Source organism: Arctopsyche grandis, chromosome 12 (genome assembly GCF_051622035.1).
Source record: "Arctopsyche grandis isolate Sample6627 chromosome 12, ASM5162203v2, whole genome shotgun sequence".
Classification (NCBI taxonomy): Eukaryota; Metazoa; Arthropoda; class Insecta; order Trichoptera; family Hydropsychidae; genus Arctopsyche; species Arctopsyche grandis.
Window position 1 is genome coordinate 8,154,428 of NC_135366.1, and position 24,497 is coordinate 8,178,924.

The 24,497-nt window shown below is 33.6% G+C and overlaps 2 protein-coding genes across 11 annotated transcripts in view; one reads left to right on the top strand and one right to left on the bottom strand.

Annotated features, from left to right (window-relative positions):
• The window catches only part of LOC143920231 (uncharacterized), a 433,558-nt gene that overhangs the window by 405,899 nt on the left and 3,162 nt on the right, over positions 1 to 24,497 (bottom strand). The window lies entirely within an intron of this gene.
• LOC143920201 (phosphatidylinositol-3,5-bisphosphate 3-phosphatase MTMR4) lies at positions 55 to 24,345 on the top strand. Of its 10 annotated transcripts, XM_077442942.1 has the most exons (23): positions 11,321 to 11,624; positions 13,377 to 13,665; positions 13,925 to 14,158; positions 14,313 to 14,479; positions 14,566 to 14,758; positions 14,834 to 15,012; positions 15,130 to 15,468; positions 15,555 to 15,750; positions 16,080 to 16,177; positions 16,246 to 16,333; positions 16,414 to 16,575; positions 17,020 to 17,170; positions 17,724 to 17,829; positions 17,915 to 18,798; positions 18,884 to 19,078; positions 19,165 to 19,342; positions 19,424 to 19,547; positions 19,683 to 19,778; positions 20,099 to 20,236; positions 21,142 to 21,362; positions 21,516 to 21,650; positions 22,581 to 22,680; positions 22,827 to 24,345. In XM_077442942.1, the coding sequence occupies exons 2-23, from the start codon at positions 13,492 to 13,494 to the stop codon at positions 22,908 to 22,910; spliced, it is 4,242 nt and encodes a 1,413-aa protein (XP_077299068.1). In that variant the 5' UTR covers positions 11,321 to 11,624; positions 13,377 to 13,491; the 3' UTR covers positions 22,911 to 24,345. The 10 variants fall into 10 exon arrangements, 9 of the variants coding, with proteins under 9 accessions (XP_077299072.1, XP_077299073.1, XP_077299074.1 ...); XM_077442943.1 differs by lacking the exon at positions 20,099 to 20,236 and having other exon boundaries at positions 11,321 to 11,522; XR_013261314.1 differs by lacking the exons at positions 11,321 to 11,624; positions 13,377 to 13,665; positions 20,099 to 20,236 and adding an exon at positions 55 to 451 and having other exon boundaries at positions 21,516 to 21,591.

Consider the following 24,497-nt stretch of genomic DNA (forward strand, 5'->3'; position numbering starts at 1 on the left):
CAGGTGCGAAGTGCAAACATTTGTTTAGCAGTTCGAATTTCGAATAAAAGGGGCAGTGTTGTGAAGATGCGTAAGGTGCCGACCTGCTAACACAATTTCACCCGAGCGGAGTGGCAGCAGTGGGTTGAGGTCGTGAGTCGTCCGCTGTGGTTGTGGCGTTGTCGGGTGTCTGCGCTCGTCGCCCGTCGCTCGGCTGCCACTCGGCCATTCGTCATTCGTCCCCTTTCCCTTTTCGGCGCGTCGAATTGGGTCTCCATCGTCATCGTCGTCATCGTCGTCGACATTCTACGGCGCAGCTGCAGCTGCAACGCAACGACGTCGCCGTCGCCATCGCCATCGCCATCGCCATCGCCATCGCCACGGCCGCGGCCGCGCCTCTCGGGCCCGTCGAGGGCTTTCGGCGCTCGTCGTCAACCACCCGTCAGCGTCGTCTGGACTCCTCAAATTCCAGGTAATATTCTCATCCCGTCGCGCATGAAACCTACAGGCGATTGTGATTCGCGCGATGATCGCCGATCATCGACCGTCAGCTGACGCGGCCTATAAACAACACAACACACAACGGAACGTCAACGAGACGGCCGACACAAAGGCCGACTCGCGACGACGCATTTGCTGTTTGAGCACTCGAATGTCGAATGCCGAATGCCGAATGTCTTTCGATACGTTCGCAACCTGCCCTATTGCGAACGCACGCTCGCCTCATTTGTTTTTGTTTTTATTTTTATTTGAAATTTTAATAGGTCGAAATTTCGTCGACTCATTTGTTTTGGCGTGGGGTGATGATCGGGCGATCTGTGTGCGATATCGGATGTACGATACAATATGTGCCGCGCTATGATCGATAAACGCCGCCGACACCTTTCAAACGGCCATTATATAATGCCTAATAAATCATTACGTACGACATTAATTGCGGGAAAATGTCGTTCGATCGGGAATGTTTACCTCGTGATGGTCATATGACGGTCAGCTGATTGCCGATTGCCGCTGAACTCGGCTGAACGCCGACCGACCGACCGACCAAATGGCGAACAACGAAACCGAACGATGGATGACGTTTCTTCGACGTCATTCGTTTATCCGACATAGATTTTTTGCGACCTCGTCGATACACGTCGATCGCCATTTATTTACGTTAACCTCTGGCCGGCGCGACTCTTTAATTTTGACGTCGCCACTCGCCACTCGTTACTGCGGCTCTCCGGACGCCATCTTTAATTCTGTCGATAAATTATATCCGTCGCGTTCTTTTGTTTTGTTTATTTGTATATATTTTTTTTTTCTGTTTCTGCTCGAAAATTGATTCGACTCGTGTGTACGCTCTCGTAGTCTTGTCACGTGATCGAAAAGGAACGAGACCTTTCTATGTGTGCCCTCAATATTGGTCGTACGTACGTACACTCGCGTTTGGAAATATTGATTCAAAATAATTTACGATGTAATTATCATCATCGTCGTGTATGTTTTTTGGGTCCGCCCTCGAAGGGTTCGCGCCATTTTGAAAATATTTAATATGATAAAATAAATTGAGAAACAATCTGGCGAATATTGATCCGACTTCGAATGATCGCTTCGCATACAATAATTTTACTGACAAATTAATTATTCCCGACTGAAGTAAAGTCGTATATGTATCTCGCATCATCTTACATAATAAATAGAGTATCTTGATACTGTTTTCTAATATGCTTTGAAATGTATATTTTATATTTCCACTTTTCCATTATTTAACCGTTTAGTGCTGACGTTTTTTCTGTTGAAAGCCCGCCACGTTGAAAATTTCGCCAACATTTCCAACTAGAATTATTTAGAAATTCAATAGAAAGCAGGTATAAAAATTGTAGCTAATCCAAACAAACCCTAGATAGCTACCGCCGAGGATTTCGAGTTTTGTAAAGGTGTGTTTAGACTCTCTAATATATTATATCTTGCAACTATATATAAAATAAACAAAAAAAGTCTATTAATGAATGTATTTTTCCAAAACTAGTTCCATCTTCTTCATTGTTGTTAAAATATAATGCTCGCTATCTAAATGCCAAGCCACAATATAAAATACTCCGCAGTTAGGGATTTCCATCGAAAAATTCTGCTATGGTTATAAATTCAGAAATTCCGGTGTAAACCAGTCTTTATAAAAACATTGACACGGATTACACAACCCATGTTCGATGCATTTTTTTTCAATGCTACTTGGAAAATCGTATCGGGTAGTATTCTTGTTTACTTTGTACATGCTCGAAATACAACGCCTGTCGGCGTTTTTCAGATCCATGGACTTGTTGGCTAAGCGCCGATCGGCGTTTGTCAGCATTCAAAGGGTTAAATAGTCAATTCAAATAATTCTAAAATAATCGAACAATTTATTTTTAAACCCTTTTCTCAAAACTAGGCTTGATAGCGTACTTCATATAATTAGGGTGGCCAGACGTCCCGTATTAATAAGTAAGTAATTTTTGGTAAAATAAAACTACATATATAATATTTTTTAGACCTTGCAACCAGAGCCGACGAGAGGGGGGGGGGGGGGAGAGTCGGGATAAAGTTCCAGAGCCCGGACTACTCGAGGGGCCCTGTATCAAACATCCAACTGACCGATATTGATAATTTATATTATTCTAAATAATCCACGTATTCTTTGTATCTGCGTGAAATCGATCCTGTTTATATCATATATATTTCTTATTCAATTATTTAAAAATATTGTAACCAATATATAGGTTTTTTTTCTAATAGTTTGATAGATTTTTAAAAATATAACAAGATATTTTTTTTAGTTTGCCATTGGGCCTGGAGCAATTTTCCCCCAGGGCCGAGATTCCTCTCGGCGGCCCTGCTTGCAACACCTTGTATTTTGTATAATAAACAAATATATTTTTTTTCATTTGATGCTATCAAGAAAACTACCACACTATGAGGAAGTTCAAAAAACGGCTTAGTATCTATCTGATTTAGGAATTAAATAAATGAAAATGGCTTATTAAATCAATATTTTGTTCTAAATCAGTATGTTATTAAACAAATAGAGGATGACCAAACAGTGGCCAAAATGAATAAAAACACATTGCACTGATGAATAGATCAATTTTTCCTCCATTTTTGAGATACATATATGAACGAAAAAAAGGAGTTATTTAAATTTTATAGCTATTTATTCGCATAATACAAAAAATAAAGATATCACAAAAAATGAAAGGTTCATTGAAATAGATATATTTGATTTCCAATATTTGTTATTTTATTATAAAATATGAATATGTCTTCCATGCCAAAAATGTCCTGTAATCGTATTTTCTGAATTGGGCCACCCTACTTATAATGCGACTTTTAAGTATGTACATGTATTGACAACTGAGGGGTCATGGGCTCAAGCCCTGGCCCAGCGGTTACTGGCCAGACGTCGGATATATGTGACTCCAGGTTGATCGTTTCCTATTAGAGTTTGCCAATTTATTTGATTTCATTGTTGAAATAGTTCCTCACCTGACATAGAGAGGGTAGATACCCTCTCTTTGTCACCTCTATAGAACATATGATTATTTTTAAAAAATGTTACTAGAAATTAGTTATTCATTTGGTAGTGTAGAGACTAATGCATGTATATTTATTTATTTGCACAGTTTCCGTGACTTTCAATCGTTTATTATTATTTGAATTTAAAACACATATTGTTTCTTCAATTTTGTTTTGTGAAATAAATTTACTATTTACAAAATATACATATATTGCCATAAGTAACTCTAGAGAAATTTAATAAACCGATTAGTACAACTTCTCCCATTGAAAAAAATAGTTGAAATCTTATTCACAACATAAGCTGTATTGACTGAATAAGCTATTGTACAATAGTAAAAGTTGTAATAATTTAATGACACGTTAAATAAAATAACATGCCTATATTTTTTGTAACATATTATTATTTTTTTATGTCGTTTCGACATTTCCAAGTTATACCGAACCGGTTTTGTATTTTTAGCAAATGAACGTCTATTTATATGCGTTAAAATTATAACATCTAAATATAACTTTCTTTCTTTCGTATAAATATATTTGAACTATTTTCACTAGTAAAACGATTTTAATTTGTTTAATTTTTCGTCCAAGTTGCATAATTAGAATTTAGTTCACATTTTTACACGCGTTTTGTTCTGTCGTAACGCTGAAAATTAGAAAGAGGTCGTGAATTATCACCGGAAAAAATAAACACGGCAAAAATTTCAGCAAAGGCTAACTCTCCGGAGATAACTTTGTGTTTGACCCGACCTTTCTACCACTCCTCGACAAAGTCGGGGTCGTTAATTCTTTAAAACAAAATAAATAACTGCGAAGTTACTCGCTCTGTGCCAAAATCAATATTTCATGTAACCTAGCGAATGAATGCTTGATTATTTTATGGCGTTTGCGTAAAAACTGCCGAAATGGTTGGTTTTCACCTTTTACATAATACATACTATTCACGTATGTTTACGCAATGTTTACAACATTCCACCATTTTGGAAGCCATCGTAAGATTCGGCACTTAGCGTTGGATAATATCGAAAGTTCGATAGGTATATTTAGTAGGATGTCCAACGGTGAAAGTAATTTCGGTGAAAGTTACGCGACGATCAACATAATTATGCATACATACTTCAATCGTCCGTTATTCTTTTTATTTAATCGCCACACACAAGCTATGGGTATACGCGTGTTATTCCGTCAATTTAAATTAAATTTACATTTATACAAACACACCTTCATAAATATTCTATGAAATGAAAAGGCGCTGTTTGTTCATCCATTTTCTTAATACACGCCTGGTTTTAATGACCATATTGTAAGCTTCACACTCGATCGGTATCAATTTGACCTCAAAATGAACGTTTCCGTATATAATATAATTCGCCGTCTTTGTTTATGCACTTATTATATCAATCAAAATAAAGAATATATTTACATTGGAAACGAATTGTCGAATTAGTAAACGGTTGATTATTTGATTGGTTAATAATAAAACACACTTGAAACGGGTGTATTTGTTATATAAAACAATCAAACCGAGATAATCCGAATCTCGCGGCCGTATTTTTATCTCGATCGAGGCAACAGAAAAAAAATTTAAAATTATTATTATTAAAAATTATTAGTATCTACAGAAAAAAATGAACAATATTAAGTAAACAAAACTAAAAATTGTCTCACTTGTTTACGACATTGTTTTCAGTACCGTACCTTTGTATGTATGTGTATGCGATGACGGATCAAGAAGCAATCTTTGCGTGTTGATTGTAGACTTAAAAGTTGAATCGTGCATACGTGCGAGGTCGAATCCTTGATGGTGGAAGTCAGCAGTTAGCAGGCAGTCAAAACAGCTAAGCAGTCAGTCGCCTTTCTTGGCGAGAGCGGCGAACCGGGCTCGATTCAGGAAGTTTCGCAAAATTATTCAAAATCAACTTCCTATACTTATTATTATACACATGCTTTGATATAAGACGTCTGTCCTCGCATTATTGGTTATTGTTGGACTTTGGCTCTTCGATAGCGCGCTTTCATCGCTAAAGCGTGCATATTCAATGTGATATAAGTCGTCGTTTTATGCATCTACCTTTCCTATCATACGCCCTCGTATTGCATGTAAGCAGGACCTTCATTTAACTACTTTTTACTCATTGTGATTATGCTTTCGATGCCGGCCAGTCAAAATATACAATGTCAATATATCGAATTGAACAAATGCAGAATATTCGTTCGGATTTAGAACATCAACAAAGGCAATATTGCGTTCATTCGTATCGGAAAATAAGGAGCAGATTCTGAATCGTACGGGACGGCTTGTCCGGGTAGACTCCATCTGTGATGGGCGTATCCCCATGTCATTGTTAATTCGTGCGATCTTATTATTTTGACAAGTTTCTTCTAAATTTCTTCAAATATGGGAATCGCCCATTGATGGCTCGTCCGTATGGGCTGCAGACTCCCAGTATAGTAAATATTCAAGCTATTTATTCCGTCCATATGGGCTGCGGCCTGCAGCCCTCCCATTATAGTACATATGTATGCTATTTTTGTTTGCATTTGGTAAACGAGTTACTAAGATCCGTTACTGAGAGTTGGCGTAGTGTCTGTAAATAGGTGTATAGTATGCTGTCATACTGCATTAAATAATAAAAAAGACGCTCTGTCTCTTTCGCGCGCATCTGTGATTACGAGAACGTGCCAACTCTCAGTAACAGACATGTACAGCCCGATTCATCTTTGCGCCCCCCTCCCACAATTTGAATTCTCACGAGCCACCACTACATAGAATCACCGTTATCGATCACGGTCAATACAAGTATAAAATATCACCGAAAATACTTCATGGGATGGGTTTTGGCCTGGATTGCCATAGCATAGATCAGGCGTGTTGGTGTTTTTTTTTTATATGTGCAAAACCAAAAAAACACGTACTGCGTACCACCCTGTGTTTATTTTTTTTAGATATACTATGGCACTCTAGCCTAAAATCCTTGTATTGAAATTGGTTTGACTGTGGTCGATAATGATGATTCCAATGATAAATGTAGGAGACACTTGCCGTGTGAGTTGATTTTTCACCGCAGGAGGCCAAGAACGCGCCCGTGCCGGTATATTCAGTGTGTTTGTGCCTTAGGAGGTAGGTCAGTGAGTAGATAGATTCGGTGTGTTTTGTCCTTCCTCTTTTAATCACCTCCTTATCTTTAATTCGAGGGTATTCTGCATTTGCACAATTCGAAGTGTTAGTATTCTGTATTTATGATACCCATAGAAAACATTTTATTTTTCATTTAATACAAAATTTGTTCTTAATTTAATATTAAACACGTAGACTTTTTATTTAATAACGATATGAAATTTGCTATTATAATTAGTACTATCCAAATTTTTAGGGCGGGTGAAAGTTTGAAACAACAAAAAATATAAAAATATAAAACGTGAACATTTTCAAAATAATGGAATAAGTTAAAAGAGTAGCGTGAGATGCAATTGTGCCAGATATAATGATTTTAAATTCAAATTTATAGATTTGCATCTCAGACAAACAAACGACAATCTTTACATCAGTGAAATGTGCGGTATTATTAGATGTTAAAGAAAGTTTTAAATGTAGAGCATTTAAGTCTTTTTTGTAAAATTGAACATCTTTCGGGCGTGTATATTTTTAGAATTCGCGTCCCGTGAGATGCATACGCCTTAATTTTTAGCCAACGCCGTGCACGTCTCTGCATACGAGTTGTATATATTATATTTTCTCGATGGTGTCATTGTGATTATTATCATCATCATCGTCAGCATCATTCGTGTAGTTAGAGATGAAGACGCGGCGCCACCGCTCACCGCCGATCGCCCTTGAATCGGCGACTTGTGACTTCGACTTGCGAAAACCGACGCGGTTCATTTGCCACAAGATACAATTTATGTAGGTACATGTGTATACATATGTATGTATGTGATGACTACGTATGGATTTAACTGTGGAGATGTTGTAAACACACATATTATACATTGTAAACACAGACGGATAAATCAATTAGTCACCTTGTTTAACCTTCGCTCGTACTGTTTTTAAACCTTGCCCTCACAAATGTTATTTTTGCATGAAATTTATATATTTTGGATTATACTTGGTGTTTATAATGCCCTTTTTTTCATCCTCTGTGTGTGCTGGGCAAATTCCAAACGAGCCAATTTCGTAATATCTGTACTATCTACATGCATGTATACAAATTTGGGTTTGATTTTATTATAAATCTTCGATGCGGATTAAATTGAGATTAATTATTGCGATTGCCCTTGATTCGTTTTTCCTGATATATGACATGATAGCTTATCACTTTGAAAACGGTCCAATTAATATTTTTATTGCAAGACATAGTATAAATCTTGTTATTTGTATCAATGTATAATATCTTCGATATTTTTTTATTACAATTGACTTAAATTTATTCTTGAATAAAATATTAAAAATATTATTTATCCATATTTTTATTAAAAAATGTAAATTCATCTTGCGTTTCAAGTTTCTGTACTACCGATTGAATTAACAATAAATGTTAATGACGTTAAAAGTAAATAAATAAGCTTAATTTGTTCGTATTGCATAACCATTTGAAAAGGTCGATTAACCAGTATTTTTTTTAATAGGATTTTCTGTCCATTTTAGCACGTCTAAAAATGTGGTCCAAAGTGCATCAATGCCAATCGAGTTTGAATTATCGGCCCGTTATAATTGTTTAAACTAACGACAAAATATGTAGTTATAACAATTCATTCATTATAAAAAAAGCAAAAGGTAAAATGAATCGTCAGTAAGGGACTAACTACTGTATCATTTTAATTAATTTGTGTGAAAGATTTTGTATTCTCCAGTATAGCTCGATGAGAGTTCGCATACAACACGAACTGTCATTAGTTTTAAATGGATGTTTCGTGTCAATGCCATTTTCAAATTTAATTTTAATGATTTTTTTTAGATCTTCATTTAACCTACGGACAAACAAAAGCTAAATGTGTCAAGTGAAGGTTTTCTATATTCGACGAAGAAGATTAAGTTGTCAGTATTCAGAAATTTGCCGTTCAAAGATATTTTTGATTTTTTTTATCCCATTCTAATATTGAATTTATTTTGTACATATATTTTTTAAATAAAGTCGCGTGTCGGTCCCCCCCTTTTTTTATAACGGGATCTACACAAAAATTATTGTGTATCGACAGCGACATAATTTCGTCCAGTGCTTATTTACAACACCGATTTTATCTTGTGGTCAACGCCCTTTGAACTAAAAATAGATTGTGTGACATTGAATGAATTTTACAAACACGTTTTACATCCTCGAGTGCATGCATTGCAGCGATGCGTTCGAAGGCGGCTGCACATTTGATATTCGAATCGAATTTCAATACGTTCCACAATAAAACACGTAAACACAAACACACTTTCTAGAGTGGCGTGGGCCCCGGTCACCGACCGGTAATTTCAACGAGTTGACTATTCGAACGATCCCTTGCACAACGAGGCCCTTTTGCACATTTTATTTTTTTGAATTTTATTTTTATCTTTGACGGCATTTGCGGCCTACGTGCACTTTTTATTCCGCGAAATTTGAACAATTTAGGTTAGACAGTACGCGGCAAGGCCGCGGCGGGTGGCGCCGCGCATGCGCACTGTCGACCAGGGAACCTCAACTCTGCCGCGTCTTTTCATCATTTTAGAGTTTATTTCACGTGTGTATCATAGTTGTCACGTCGGTTGTGTTTTTTTTCCCCTTGTAATAGTAATCAAAGTTCAAATTCTAGCGCCACCTGAAAGTTCCACTTCCAAGGCTGTGTAAAGTGCAAGTCCCGTAATTGGTAATTAGTGTTCGCGTATGTACTATTTATTGATCGTTCGTTATTGGAATAATTAATTATGTATGTATGTTGTAGCGAGTTTTTACCGTGGGAAATAATTCCAAGTGTGTATGTTTTCATGTAAGAAATGTAAGAAAAACTTGATAGTAATTTAATAATATTTTTGATTCGTGGAAAATTTTGAAATTGTTTTATTTATTTATTTAACGCTAGTTGCCTGCGTGCACTCGGTAAAATATCGCAATTCGGATCAACGGAATTAATATTTTTGAAAAAAAAAGATCTTGTTTTTGACGGCCGATCATATGAACGAAGTGATATGCCGCGTCTTTTTCCATGATATACGATTCCAAGGGGAGAAAGCGACTGAGACAATTATTATGTACGATACTTGGGGAGGCGGCAAAGCCGATAGAGTTAAGGGGTATATATTATATATATAAATTAAATGAGAAAAAAAATTCAAGTTAATTAATAATAAAATAAAAATAAGAGGACAACTCGTCGATAGATTTCATGCAACTGTTTTTTAATTATATTATACGGTAATAAAAATATTTGAATAAAGGTTTCAATGTGTGTACATTCCAAAAGGTAGTCAACATAAAAATTAAAGATTAATATTGTGGATAAAAAATATTTGTCAGTGAGTTTTCTCCGTGATGAAATGTCTGGACACAACATAAGAGAGAAAAAAGTAAACAAGAACAAGAAATAACAGAAATAGAACAGTAAAATGATAACTAAAAGAAAACGAAAATATAGAAAGAAGTTAAGATATTGGAAAAGAATAATTATACAAACCCTTTAAGTTTGAGAAATACATGTAGCTTGTTTTTAAAAATATTAAGGTTTTGATATTGTATCACTTTGTCGGGATGATTATTATTACACTAACAATTGGCGACAAATTTTCTACAACGCAGTATATTTGAGTGGGGAACAGGGGGAGAATTTTAGACACCTCCCCTCATGGGTACGCGCCAAATGGTATTATCAACTTTTCATTTTAATAGATTTTCTTCGTGTAATACTCAATAGTGTGACGCTCGTTCCGTTTCAAATTTTTTCCATCTAGATTAATACAGTTATCGACGATTGTTAGATATTATCTAATCTTTCTATAGATTTACAATAACACACCTCAAAAAAAAAAAAAATGATATTATTAAAAATAGACTATTCTTAATATTATCTATTTTTAATATTATCTTTTTTTTTCAAGTGATCAGTAGTGATTTATAGGAACCCGGCTTTGCTTGGTATTTGTAATATAAATCACTTAAACATGGCCAATCTAATTTATTTATTTATACATATACGGCCGCAAGGACCATTAAACCATAATACAGTAGAACAGTAATATAAAACAATATTAATATAGGAATAGAAAGATTTTAAACAATGAAGAAACCCGAAGTGAATAAATAAATGAAATGAAAACAATAAAATAAAATATATTTAGTCTTTTTACATATGAGAGAAATGATAATGTTATAAAATTTTATTTGAATATTCATTTATTTTTTCATTAATTATTAAATTTTATCGTCACAGATTCTACGAACCAAAACTTACATACATACAAAGTCTCTTTCGAAATTATATATTAGACTAGTGTTTTTGCCCGGCTTCGCTCGGTATTCGTAATATAAACCGCTTAATTAAACATGGCCAGATCTAATGATAAACATTTTATTAAATTTATTTGAATATTTATTTGTTCGATGACGTTATGGATTTAAAAACCAAAAATAATTACATACAAAGTCTTTCGAAATTATATATTAGATTAGATATCAAGCAAAACTTTTTTTTTTTCAATTAAATTTCAATTAAACATTCAATTAAATTTAAATTTGTATATACATATCATGGCGAACAAACTAACGCTAGACAGACGCTAATAGACTTCATGATCGTAGTATATAATATGTAAGGCACAATGAATGGTTGGTAACACCTGTCCAGTCGAAGAGCGACGTTCGATAGTCGCCGCCGGTTGCAGCTGCAGTCGCCCGACAGCCTCGCTTTCGTTTGCTCCTCATTCGCGCCACTCTCCTCATTCCTCATTCCTCACCGATCACCGATCACCGATCACCGATCACACCCCTCAACACCCAGTAACACCTGCCGAATCGACGACTACCGCGATCGACCCACCCGTCCAGGTGTGTTGTCGCACCACACGCCGGAACACGCCTCGTCGCCACGCCACGTGTGTCCGCCATGTGTGTGCCGACGTGACGGTCCACACGGGACTCTACTACTACGTATAACACACATCCACTACACTACGCTACACACCACACCACCAGTTGACATCCTCTGTCAATTCTTATTTTCTACGTGGCATTCGACGTGTTTGTGTGTGTGTACTGTACTACTCGCTGTGAAAAGTGTGTTACGGTATATGCATGGCGTGTTATCAATCGCCGTGTCACAACCTTTCGTATACACGTGATCGCTATTGTTAATCGTTCGAAATTGTTATCAATGTCACCTTACGTATGTGTGTGTGTGCGCATACGTATACGTATACGTTCGCCGTATAAATAAATTGTAATCGTATACATATGTATATCTGTCTCGGGTGTGCGTCTGTGTTTACAACACATTATGTACATTGAAGTTATCGATTCGTTTGAGGAAATGTTGTTGTGTTTGTGCAGTTGAATTCTTTTGATCAATGTGCATACATTAGACACGTGTGTTTTGAATGGTCTCACGTGACGTGTTGATTGGAATTTTTATTTTTTATGCTGACCGGTTTTTTTTTTTTTTTTTTTTTTTTTTGCCTAATGTGGCCAGTTTGATTTTCACGTCGAGTGCCAAAAACTTGGCGCCTTGCTATTGGTCGGACCGAATTAAGTTTTGTGACGTGTTGAAAATTGCAACAATTGCGGTTTGTTTTTGTGGTAAACAACGTTAATGCCAAATTATTTTTGTTGATTGAATTTATGAACGTTGGGTACTTTTCGTCGGAACTAATGTGGCATGCCGGCGAATGAAAGTAATTAATCCTGGGCCCTATGACAAATTAAAAAAAATCTTATAGAACTATTGGAAAAATCTTCTATATGTTGGTTTGCAGGGACGATAAGAGGGGGGAGACCCGGGTAAAGTTCCAGGGCCCAGACTACTCTAGGGACCCCATGTCGGAAATCATATTTTCTTATTCAATTATTTTAAAAAATTACAACCAATTTTTAAGTATTTTTCTAATAGTTTTGATAGATTTTTCGCATGACAAAATATCTTTTTTTTTAGTTTGTCGCAGGGCCCAAAATTAATTTTTCAAATCTCCCGTGATTTCTCACGGCAGCTCTCTGGTTGGTTTTTATTTTTTTTTTAATAATTGAATAAAAATGTATGATATAACAAGTACGATTTCACACGGACAAAAAGAATGAGTGGATTGAAAAGTAATAAACACTTAGCATTATATAAATGCATGTATTTTTATGTAGAATAATATAAAATATCAATATCAGTTGGTCAGACGTCCCGACATGGGGCCCTTTGAGTAGTCCGGGCCCTGAAACTTTACCCCCCACCCATATCGGCGGCCCTGGTAATGATATGTATAAAAGTGGCGTATGAAAGGTATTCTTTCTTTGATTTGACCTTTCGCGGTCGTCTTCTGTTTTCCTCTGTGGTTTATTTTAGTATCAGCACAAAAACGGATCTTCTTTGTCGGGATCAAAAATAAAATCTCATTGGCGCCTCTTGCCAGCAGCATCTTCTACTTTCCACAATAATATACATGCACAAAATTTTTGCCAAGTGTGTGAATTTATATTCACGTTGAATAACGTGTCTACGTTTCAAACATATTAAATATTACACAACATATCCAATTCTTGATGATGCATTGTGTCGATTGTTTTGAATAAACAAAATTAGTCGGATTTAAAAAAAAAAGTGTCGTATTTCTCACACATTCCTCTCTCACTTACACTCACTCAAATGAAATTACTTACCAAACATAATTAAAATTTAATTTGTTTTCGTTCCAACTATAGTGATTATGACGGTTTACTACTATTATTGTATGTGTGATAAAATGAAGACTTTTCTGGCGTTAAATAAATATGTTTGTATAAAAGTGGAACTGTAGAATATCGTTAAAAATCAGTGATGCCTGTGCTAAATGAATGTTGGGCAGCTACTGATGCTGAAGGATTCGTTCACGTTGACATTGATCTTGAACAAGAATATCTAATTGAGCCTTCGGCTGGAGAAAAAGCACGTCGACGAAGTTCCTCGGTCTTTGGAGATGATACTCCAATCAATCCTAAATCTTGTAAACAGGTGATAATAGAAGTTCATAGCTGGCATGATTGTATACATTGTAAAACTCTTTTTGTGATTTATACATACATATATTACATAAATTCATTGAATTGTATCTTATATTATTGAAATGAATGCTTCAGCGTATATTATTTTATTTGGCTTTTGATACATATCCTAAAAATATATACATATGTATATATTTAACATCCAATATTTTTACTGTGATAACTTTATTTTTGCATTAGTAAGCTTAATTGAAAATTTTTCTTTCCAGATAACTACCTCGAAAATTGATCAACCAAGCTCATTTTTATCCATGGTTAGAAGTAAAATGGCAACACCTTCAGCAAATATTGTGGAAGATACTGTTGCTTCTTCTCCTACCAATTCAGAATTAGGCTCCATCTGCCATGTCAGAAGAGCCGATTTATATCCAAAACGTGGACTTGAAGCGGACGATCCAGGTCTCCCGCTTCCTTTTACACCCATATGTGGTGAAGCAATTCAGGTACAGCAAAATTATATGTATTTTACTTATTTTACATACATAGATAATAGTAGAATCTCTTCAAATGTCTGCTATTTTAAATTTACTTTTGGCACTTGAAAGTGTTTACGTATATATTTTACTATACATACATGTGTTGTTTTTTTTATTTCAGTATTTAAGCCGCACTCAAGATGGGGTACTTAGTCTTTCAAATTACAGACTTTTTCACCGATCTATACAAGGTGCTGCTACGAATATTCCATTAATGTTGATAGAATCTGCAGATGTTCGCGATATATTTTATTTACACATCATGTGCAAGGATGCTAGAAGCTTAAGGTATTTATTTATCTTTAAATTAAATTTACTCTGCGATAAATTTCTAATACGTTTTGAACCATATCTGAGTTTATATTAATTTATAGGTGTATTTTTACTACTGGAGAACAGTGCATGGAATGGCAGCGAAGGATTTCTGTAGCATTACTACCACCAGCAGATTTGGAAAAGTTTTTCGCATTTTCATACAGAGCATGGGCCGTAGAACCTGGCGGTGAAGAGGTATTAAAACGCTTGGCTGCTCCGCCCATTGATCCTGATTTAGATTTTCGAAAAGAGGTACTTAATTTATTTACGAATATGATAAATGAAAATAAATGTATGTAAAATAAAAGACCGATTATTTTTTCATAGGCATCTAGGCTTCAATTCGATCTTCATGGAACATGGAGAGTATCTAAAGCCAATTATGATTTTAAACTATGCCCTTCATATCCACCATTATTACTGGTACCATCTAGTGTCTCAGACGAAGCTCTCGAAACTGTTGCCAAATTCAGAAGTTCCAGAAGAATACCAGCTGTAGTTTGGAGGTGATGATATTTTCATGTATTGTTGATAATATTTTTATAATCGGTATCAGCAATTTGATAAGTGTGTATGTACATATGTATCTGATTTTTAATATATTTTTTATTATTATTTTGCAGACATAGAGGAAATGGTGCAGTTATTGCGCGTTGTTCACAACCTGAAGTTGGCTGGTTAGGATGGCGTTCCAATGAAGATGAACAATTATTAGCTGCTATGACTTTAGCATGTCAGGATCCCAATTCTACGACTAGTAATACTACCCGAAAATTATTAATAATTGATGCTCGTTCATATGCATCCGCTGTTACGAATCGTGCTAGAGGAGGTGGTTGTGAATGTCCACAATATTATCCTTGTGCAGAAATACAATTTATGTGTTTGCCTAATATTCACAGTGTTAGAAAAAGTTTTCAAGCACTCAGAGCTCTTGCCGCAGAACCTCCAGATCATGCCAAGTAATTTTATTTCCTAATTTGTATTTCGACTACTATATATGTATAATACAAACTACAAATTTCAATACATATATTTTTTTTTGTAGTTGGCATTCGGTCTTAGAAAGATCATTGTGGCTCCAAGCAATCGGTGGATTATTAAGAACAGCTACAATAGTAGCCCGTGCCGTTCATATTGGTGGACGCCCGACATTGGTTCATTGTTCAGATGGATGGGATCGGACACCTCAAATTGTTTCAACTGCCCAACTTATGCTAGATCCTTATTATAGAACCTGTGAAGTGAGTTAATTTCTTATTTATTTTATGGAAAATATTTATATCTTTATAATGTAATCTATAGTTGTAACAATTTTATTATTACAAATTTACAAGAAAAAGAATTTTTCGTGAACTAAACTTCAATCTTTAATTATAAAGGTTGATACTATTTTGAACAATTGTTGAAAATATTTCAAGTACATAGTTGGCACACCATTGGAATTTATAGCATGTCAAAAATACCGTAACTCTTATTGTCCCCAAATTTCCTTTGTGAACACTTAAAAATATTTTTTTGGTGATCTTGACATAGAATATTATCTTTTATAAATTTATAATAAATCTTGTAGGGATTCAGAATTCTCGTCGAAAGAGAGTGGTTGGACTTTGGCCATAAATTTGCTGATAGATGTGGACATGTAGTTGGTTCAGAAGATTTCAATGAGAGGTAAATATAAGGTGGTTAGGTTTTTTTTTTTTGTATTCAAAAAAATAAATAAAATATTTCTATTTCAGATGTCCAGTTTTTTTGCAGTGGTTAGATTGTGTTCATCAAATATTAGTTCAATATCCATGTAGTTTTGAATTTTCTCAAGCATATTTGGTTAGTATTTTGTGTTGATATTGATTAATTCAAATTATAATTGCTTTTTTATAATTATTTTTTATTCATTTGATTCTCAGATAAAATTGGCGCAGCATGCATATTCCTGTTTATTTGGAACATTTTTATGTAATAATCGACGAGAAAGATCACAACAAAACGTTTCTGAAAAAACTTTTAGCGTTTGGAGTTTTCTAAAAGGTCCTGCTTATCAAAATCATCTTTATGAACCAAATAGAGAGGTATTTACCACAATTTGTATAAATTTTTCTTATATTTTGTATAAATGTGCTACGGTCAATATGATAAATCTGCTTATTATTAATAACACTGAGCAACAAAAAAAAATACCAGAGCGGAGACTAGCCAATCTTTACTAAGTTTGACCCACTGAATTCGAATATGATATTGATTTTTGTTGGTGGGTGATCGTTTACGAGATATGAGCGTTTAAAAAAATCCGCGATTTTTACAGTTTTTTGGCTTTTGCGGTCTTTAACTCAAAATTTAGGATTGTTACGCTCAAAGTGAGTATTGGAATCAATAGTAAGATATTTTTCCTGTTAATTGTTATATTTCATTGCTTAATTGCATTGAATTAATTTTCTCAGGGCCCGAGATTCCTCTCGGCGGATGTATATGTATATGTATTTTATAAAATGAAACCGATAAAATAATATTTTTAGGTATTGTACCCTGCACATTCTGCACGTGCGCTTGTTGTATGGGCAGCCGTTTATTTGGGTGTCGCACCTGATACTCCTGTGCCTGCTCAGCCTCCAGCATCCCCACCGCCACCTGCACATTCGGCCCCATTTCATGGCCACACTACAAACGGTTAGTTCAAATTTTTTATTGCATTTAAAAGTAAATATCGATGAGTCTGGTTCACTGCATCGAAAGTCGAAAGATCGAAAAGCAAATATCGTAAAGCAAAGATCGAAAATCGAAAGATCTTAAGTCAAAAGCTCGAAAAGAATGTATTCATGGTAAACTACATATACTATGTATATATAAAATATGTATATCAGTGGCGTGCGGTGAAATTCTCTCTCTTTTTTCGTCGTACAGCCTTACTTAATATGCATGGGCAGGATACAAGAGTACAGCCTGTTCCTCTTGTATACTTCTCGCGCACATTAAGTAAGGCTGTACGACAAAAAGAGAGAGAATTTTACCGCACGCCACTGATTAACATATATACGACCCTCTCTTCATATGTATGCATGGTAAACGAACAAGATTTCGATTTTTCGACTTTCGATGCGGTGACTGCTACCGAATATCAATATATTCAACCATTATACATACTTATGTGTATAGATTTTTACTACCAATATCGTGCTATTTTATTACATACCTCCTTTACGTTTCACATGGCTTTTTCTAGGTGTTTTAACGAAGACGAGGTCATATGGAGATCTTACAACTCTAGCAGAACATGGTAGCACTCCACATAGACGATCAAGTGATCCAAATATAGCCATCGACTCCATGTAAGTCTTTTTCGTTGAATTATTTTGTTTGAAATTCAAATACGCGTATAAATAAATTTTATTGTTCGTTTAAATTTTATTTTAGGCAAAGAAGCTCTTTAAATTTATCCGGAAAAAGCAATAGTTCCATATCGAATAACAATAATAATAACGAGCAATCTATTTCCGATAATTTTTCAAATGAAATTTGTAATTCTGAAAGTATGTTAGATCAAGAATTGAAAAATTTTAAAAGTAGTAAAATCGATGATAGTTTTTCATTATTAAATAATACTGCCAATAGTTTACCTGTACGGCTTCAGAATCAAACTTCTGATTGTCTTATTAATACGACAGTTCCCAAACAAATAGTTAACGGTTATTCTAAGGTTAATGGTAATATTGTTCCTACTTTAAATAGTGATAATAAAATAAATAGTGATGAAATACAGACAGTCGATTCTAATTCTAATAGAAAATCGCTCGATTGCGAAATCGAAATAAATATGTTAAGTCATAAATTGGAATCATGTAACGTGAATGGTAATACTCAAGTAATTAACGATATTTCATTAATCGATTCGACTTATCAGAATGATATAGATCATACAGATGGATATATGGATCAAGTCTTGGATAATTCAGTGCATCCAGATTTAGATGATATGTCTAAAATTTCTTCAAAAGACAATATGATGTCTAGCAAATCGGAAATGATTATGGGATTAACTCCTACTGAAGAACCTTCAGTATTTTTGGATAGTGTTTTATCTGAGAGCGGAGAATCGAGCGATTGTAGAATAAGACATGACAGCTCAACATGGAGAAGTATATCGGAGTTCACCGATAGTAGTGGCGGTGGTGATTCAAATGACGCTGCACAACTAGAACATCTCATGAAAGGAAGTAGAATGCCGAGACAGCGACTCGACTCTGTCCAAAACGGTGGACTTAATGATACGGCAGCCGACTTGTTGAAAAGTGAAATTGGTAAATAAATCTCATTTTTTATAATTAAACAACTCCAATAACTTTTTGGTGTTGTATTCTTAAAATTATGATATTTACTTTATAGATAAACTTATACCCGACGAAAGAGCTGAAACTCAACCAGATGACTGTCCCACTTTTGTTAGTCTTAAATTAACTAGTAGGCCAAAATCTGAGAATGTTAATGCCGTCAGTAACCTGCTGTTTTCAGAAATTTCTGATTCCACATTGTGTCCAAATTCTCCATACAAAACAATTCACAGAAATCATGTTCTGGGAGGTAAAAGAAAACATGCAAATTAAATGAGTCATTATACTCAATACATGTGCTTATTTTTATCAATGTATATATTTGTATGTTTATAGCAGGAGTAATTTCAAAACATTCCGCGCAGTCTGTGTGTACAGCTGATAACGGAATACACACTACTGATGGACGCGGTGAAGCTTGCTGTTTAAGTTCGCTTCATCATCACGAGTGTTTGGGTTGTACTGCTACTCACCTTCATTGCCTTCTTCATTGCCTTACACATTGCACCCATGGGTAAGTTGATTCCTTGCACTTTATGATTGAAACTCGATAGTAAATATAATATTTTATTGATTTTGAATATTTTTTTCACAGTCGACAAAGTAGTAATAGTAGTATCACCCCCAATCCTGGAATGACATTAGATCCTGTAGATGGCCTCATATGTCCGCAAAGTCCGGTCCAACAACGTCTACATCAAATAATACAAGATCATAAGGTTAACCTTATTTAATTATCATATAAATATGTGTGCATACATATGAATGAACCATATTATATGTATTTGAATCTTAGTAAGAAATATTATCATTGATTAAATATTTACCTAATGCGTCATAATTTTTTTATTTAGATGATCGAAGAAGCTCTACGGAAAGAACTTCTTGCAGCTAGAGTTGAATTACAACAACGAGCTTGTCGAACAGTTCGAGCAACTCCAGATCACTCAGTGAGTATTTTTATTTATTATCACCATGTCTATTATATTGAGTGTAAACAAACTATAAATTAAAATAATGTATTATGTAAACATTTATTTTTAAGTACAACTAATTGTTCAATGTAGTAAAATTAAGTTAATCGATATAACTTGTTTTGTATAATACAATAAATACTACCTGAGCGCTCATACTAAAAGTATGCTTTTTTTCGCATATGCACATATATTATACATATTCGTATATGGAAATTAGTTTCATAGATTATATATTATTCTAATGTTACAACATGTCGAATAGAACAGAATAATAGTATTTAAAACGCTTACAGGAAGATAATTCACCCAATTATGATAGCTCAGCGTGTCCACAAATTGATTGGAACAACCTAAATATTAATAAAAAAATTGATTATTTCGATGAAGCTTGTTTTGATGATAGAATGATGTCGTCACAAGATTTGAATTTGGTTAGTTAAAATATATAGGCAGTACGTATTTCGTTAATAGATATCTAATCAATTTAACATTAGTGAAATAGATAGTTTTTTTCTATTTGAAATTGATTGAATATATATTAAAAAAATGAAAATTCATTAACCACTATTCAGCATGGGATGAACAATGCATGAAAAACATTGTAAAAGATCCGAGATGAATCCATTACAAATTTCATAAAATGCTTTAATAACGCCTTTTAATATTCATTTATGTGACAGTTGACATTCATCGAAGTGAATTGGTTTTTTATAATATGTAATGACTACATTTACTGTTTGTTTGTGTTATATTTAATGAGTGTTATTTTGATTATATCAAATAAATTATTTTTTTTAAAAGTAAATACATATGTTGTGTGGGTCTACGTGACGAGCCAGAATGTTGAATTACAGAAAACACAAATATCGGAAGGCAAAAATCGAAAATCGAAATTTTTTAAGTCGAAAGATCAAAAAAAAAGGGTGCATGGTAAACGGTACATACTCACTTAATTTGCGCGAGCAGGGTACAACAGGAACAAGAGGTACAGGCCGTTTACCATGCACCCTTTTTTTTGATCTTTCGACTTAAGATCTTTCGATTTTCGATCTTTGCCTTCCGATATTTGCGATTTCTGTAATTTAACATTCTGGCTCGTCACGGAGACCGATGTTGTGTATGTGTACATATATTATTTGTTATTATACATATATATGTACATAACATAATAATTCATAAATTTTAAAGTTGTTAAGTTATAAAATTAGTATTGTGTTATTGCGCTTTTCAAACTTACATGTGTAGAGTTTTAATTATATACATATGTACATACATGTAATATACAGGAATTTTTCCTTGATGTAACGTAATATAAATCTATAAAATTTTGTTGCAGGATTGCTATCCTTGCTCAGACTCATCATCGGGAACGGGTGATGGAAGTATCAGTGGTGGAAGTAGTGGAAATGATATAGGATCAATTAGTTGTGCCTCTCGATCAGGTAGTGCTCAAGGAAAAGGTAGTTCTGGTGTTCTATGGGTACCAGATCATGCAGTGTCTCGGTGTACTCGTTGTGATAAAAATTTTTGGCTTGGAAAGCGTAAACACCATTGCAGGTATAATATTTTATGTTTGCTTTGTCATTTCTCTAGTACAATTTAGTTTAAGCAAAATTGTACTTTGAGGGTTTTCTGCACAAAATATTTTTGTGAAAATATCACAATATAATTTTTTTGTAATAAAAACATTTTCATGTTAATCTTTTACAGAAGTTGTGGACGTATTTTTTGCGCAGAATGTTCGGAAAATACAACACCTCTTCCTAGTGAACAGTTGTATAACCCGGTTCGTGTTTGTACTGAATGTTATAGTTCTATAAAATCCTCTTTTACACAGGATGAAAGGTAGATTTTCTAAACTCTTTTACAATTAAAAAATTCTTAATAGACTAGAATGTTTGTGTAATCGTTATTTCAATCATTGAAAACAAGGGCTATCATGCTATTTAAGCGCCACTAAACTGAAATAACAATGCAAAGGTTTTCAGTCACATTAAAATTTATATGCAAAGTGCACCTATTAGCTTTATCATCTGTCTCTCTGTCTATCCATTTGTAAGCATGAAACTAGTTTATTTTTAATAAAATTTGAAAAGGGATTCATTTTAAACAGTTAACTGCTGTATGCATTCTCAAAATACATGTTCCGAACTTGCCTGCAATAATTAATACGTTGTAGATCTTTATAAATAAATTGAAAATGTTATTGTTACATAGGCATATTAAATTTTAATTCCTCATTTTATAATTTTATATGGGATATTGATCAAATTGCAAATATTTATGATATATTGTCCAACCTACAACATAATATACTTACTATAATACATAAAGTATTTTGTGATGCATATTTATATTTATTTAATTTTTGACAGAAGTAAGAGATTACATGCTTCTTACGAGTGCTGTAAGATTTCTGGCACTCGTAAATGCTAGATACTAAATCATTACAATATTTGCCTCATGTAAAAACCTCTTTTATTGTATGCTTTTTTTTATTAATGTTTGTTTTTTCAACCAAATATTGTTGACATTAAATCTGACTAATATAATTCACTATTTTAACCTAATTTCACATGTTTAACAAAAGCATTTGTTGTATAATTTTACTCTGGTAATACATAACTAATAACTTAAATGCCTTAACATGTTCTTACCCTTTGGCAAATCAGTTAAAAGAGGTTTCAACACGTGTTTTTTTTTATAAAGAGGTGGTAGAATGTGTATATTTTTATTGGAATGTTTGCGATATTTATTTTTTTCATTTCGTTTCAGAAATGCGATCAGTGACCATTCTTTAAATTTGTCTTCTCAAGTTGGTGTAAAAGCAAGACAAGCTACTGTCCTAACTTCTTCTCATTCAAGTTCGTCGGAGGTAAATTTATTGAATATTCTTTATATACATATATGTACTTGTTAAATTTTTATGTAAATTTCCTGTCATATGAAAATAATTAGTTATATGTAAATATGATTGCTTGGTTAGATAGATTTTACATAAAAGTTTTATTATATTTCCAGGTACGACATTTATCAGATTATTGTAAACAAGTCAGCGGTGATCAGAATATCAATTCATCTCCAGTTACTGCTGCATCCAACTAGACTCACTTTTGCCTTTATTTATATATACATACATACTTATTAAGAAAAATTATCACTTGTTTATAACAATTCCACTATGGATAATGAAACCCTGCCAACTTGCCGCCTTGCTTTGTAATGTTAAAAATAATAAACTTATTAGTTCTCGCATTGTTATTAGATCAATATTTTTTTTATTATAAATAATTAAGGAACTGACTTACAAAAGAAAATATATCAGAAAACCACATGTGACATTGTTTTCTGCATGATTATGTATGTACATATATGTCTCGCTATGTATGTATGTACATATGTATTTGTATAGATGTGTGATTGAGTTGATGGTATTTAACATTATTTTAATACTTTCACAAAATTGTATTTTGGGAAACCAACTTATTTATTCATTAATGATACATTGCGGTAGTTGTTATTTCTTATTGGTTTCTAATATGTATTTGGTGACACTGCTGTGTACCTATGTAAATACATATAATGAATACATATTTTTATTCATGTAATTGTTCTGTAATTAATACTGTTGACTTTTTGTATTTTGTAATTGTCTGATATCAAACTTGTTAAAATTTAAGAACTTGATTATGGTGCAGTAGTTAATCAAATTTTTTGTTGATTTATATATTTTTAGGTTACATTAATATTTTTCATGAATTCTATTTGTAAAGCATGTTTATTTAAATTAAAAAGAGTGAATTTCAAAACATTTGCATGTTTATGTTCCTATTGCACATGGTCATGTTTGAAATTTTATGAAACATGTTGAAAATGTGGGTCGAGTGGATTTATCTTATGACAATTATTGAGATATTATTTATGACTGTTCTTTTTTTGTTTCCCAGTGTCTGCATATTTCATATTTTGTGTGTGTATGAGTGATCTAATTGTATGTACGTGGTTGTATATATAATCTGCATGTGTTCGATTACAAATGTACATATTTTATGTATGGGCTCTTGCATCTATATAAATCAAAGCAAGAATGCCAATGTTTGTTTATTTAAAGTTGACTTAAATCATTGTAAAATATGAAATATTTTTTTACATCTATTTATTGCTTTCATTTATTTTACAGTAAAACTAAACACTTGTACATTTTTTGTGAATTTTATGTATATTTCTTGGCAATTGTTGAATTAATATGAAATATTATATCGAATCAAAATAAGTTGATAATTGTGTATTTTTTATGATACTATGTTTAAGGATAATATTTTTATAGGTAGGTTTTCACTTACCAAATATCTGAAAATATGTAAATATTTTAAAAAACACAGGTGCATGCACACGCACATACATATGTACACTTAAAACATATACATACACAGCATACACAAGACACTCAACAAGATTTCAACTCGCGATCTTTTTAAACAGATCGATTAGTGAAAACTGATAATAAAAATATATTATTTGGATAAATCATTACGTTATTTATGCTGTTTTATTTTTAATTCAGACACCAGGTTTTTTCAGTTGTAATATTACAGGGTCTACCTCACGGCACCGAAAGTGAAAAGGTCGAAAAAGCAAATATCGGAAGGCAAAGATCGAAAATCGAAAGATAAAAAAAAAGAGTGCATGGTA

Excerpts from the sequence above, each read along its gene's own strand:
- LOC143920201 (XM_077442942.1), top strand. The coding sequence starts at position 13,492 with ATGCCTGTGCTAAATGAATGTTGGGCAGCTACTGATGCTGAAGGATTC. Across the intron at positions 15,751-16,079 it reads CTTATTATAGAACCTGTGAA|GGATTCAGAATTCTCGTCGA; the intron begins GTGAGTTAATTT and ends TAAATCTTGTAG. Across the intron at positions 18,799-18,883 it reads CTTGTTGAAAAGTGAAATTG|ATAAACTTATACCCGACGAA; the intron begins GTAAATAAATCT and ends TTTACTTTATAG.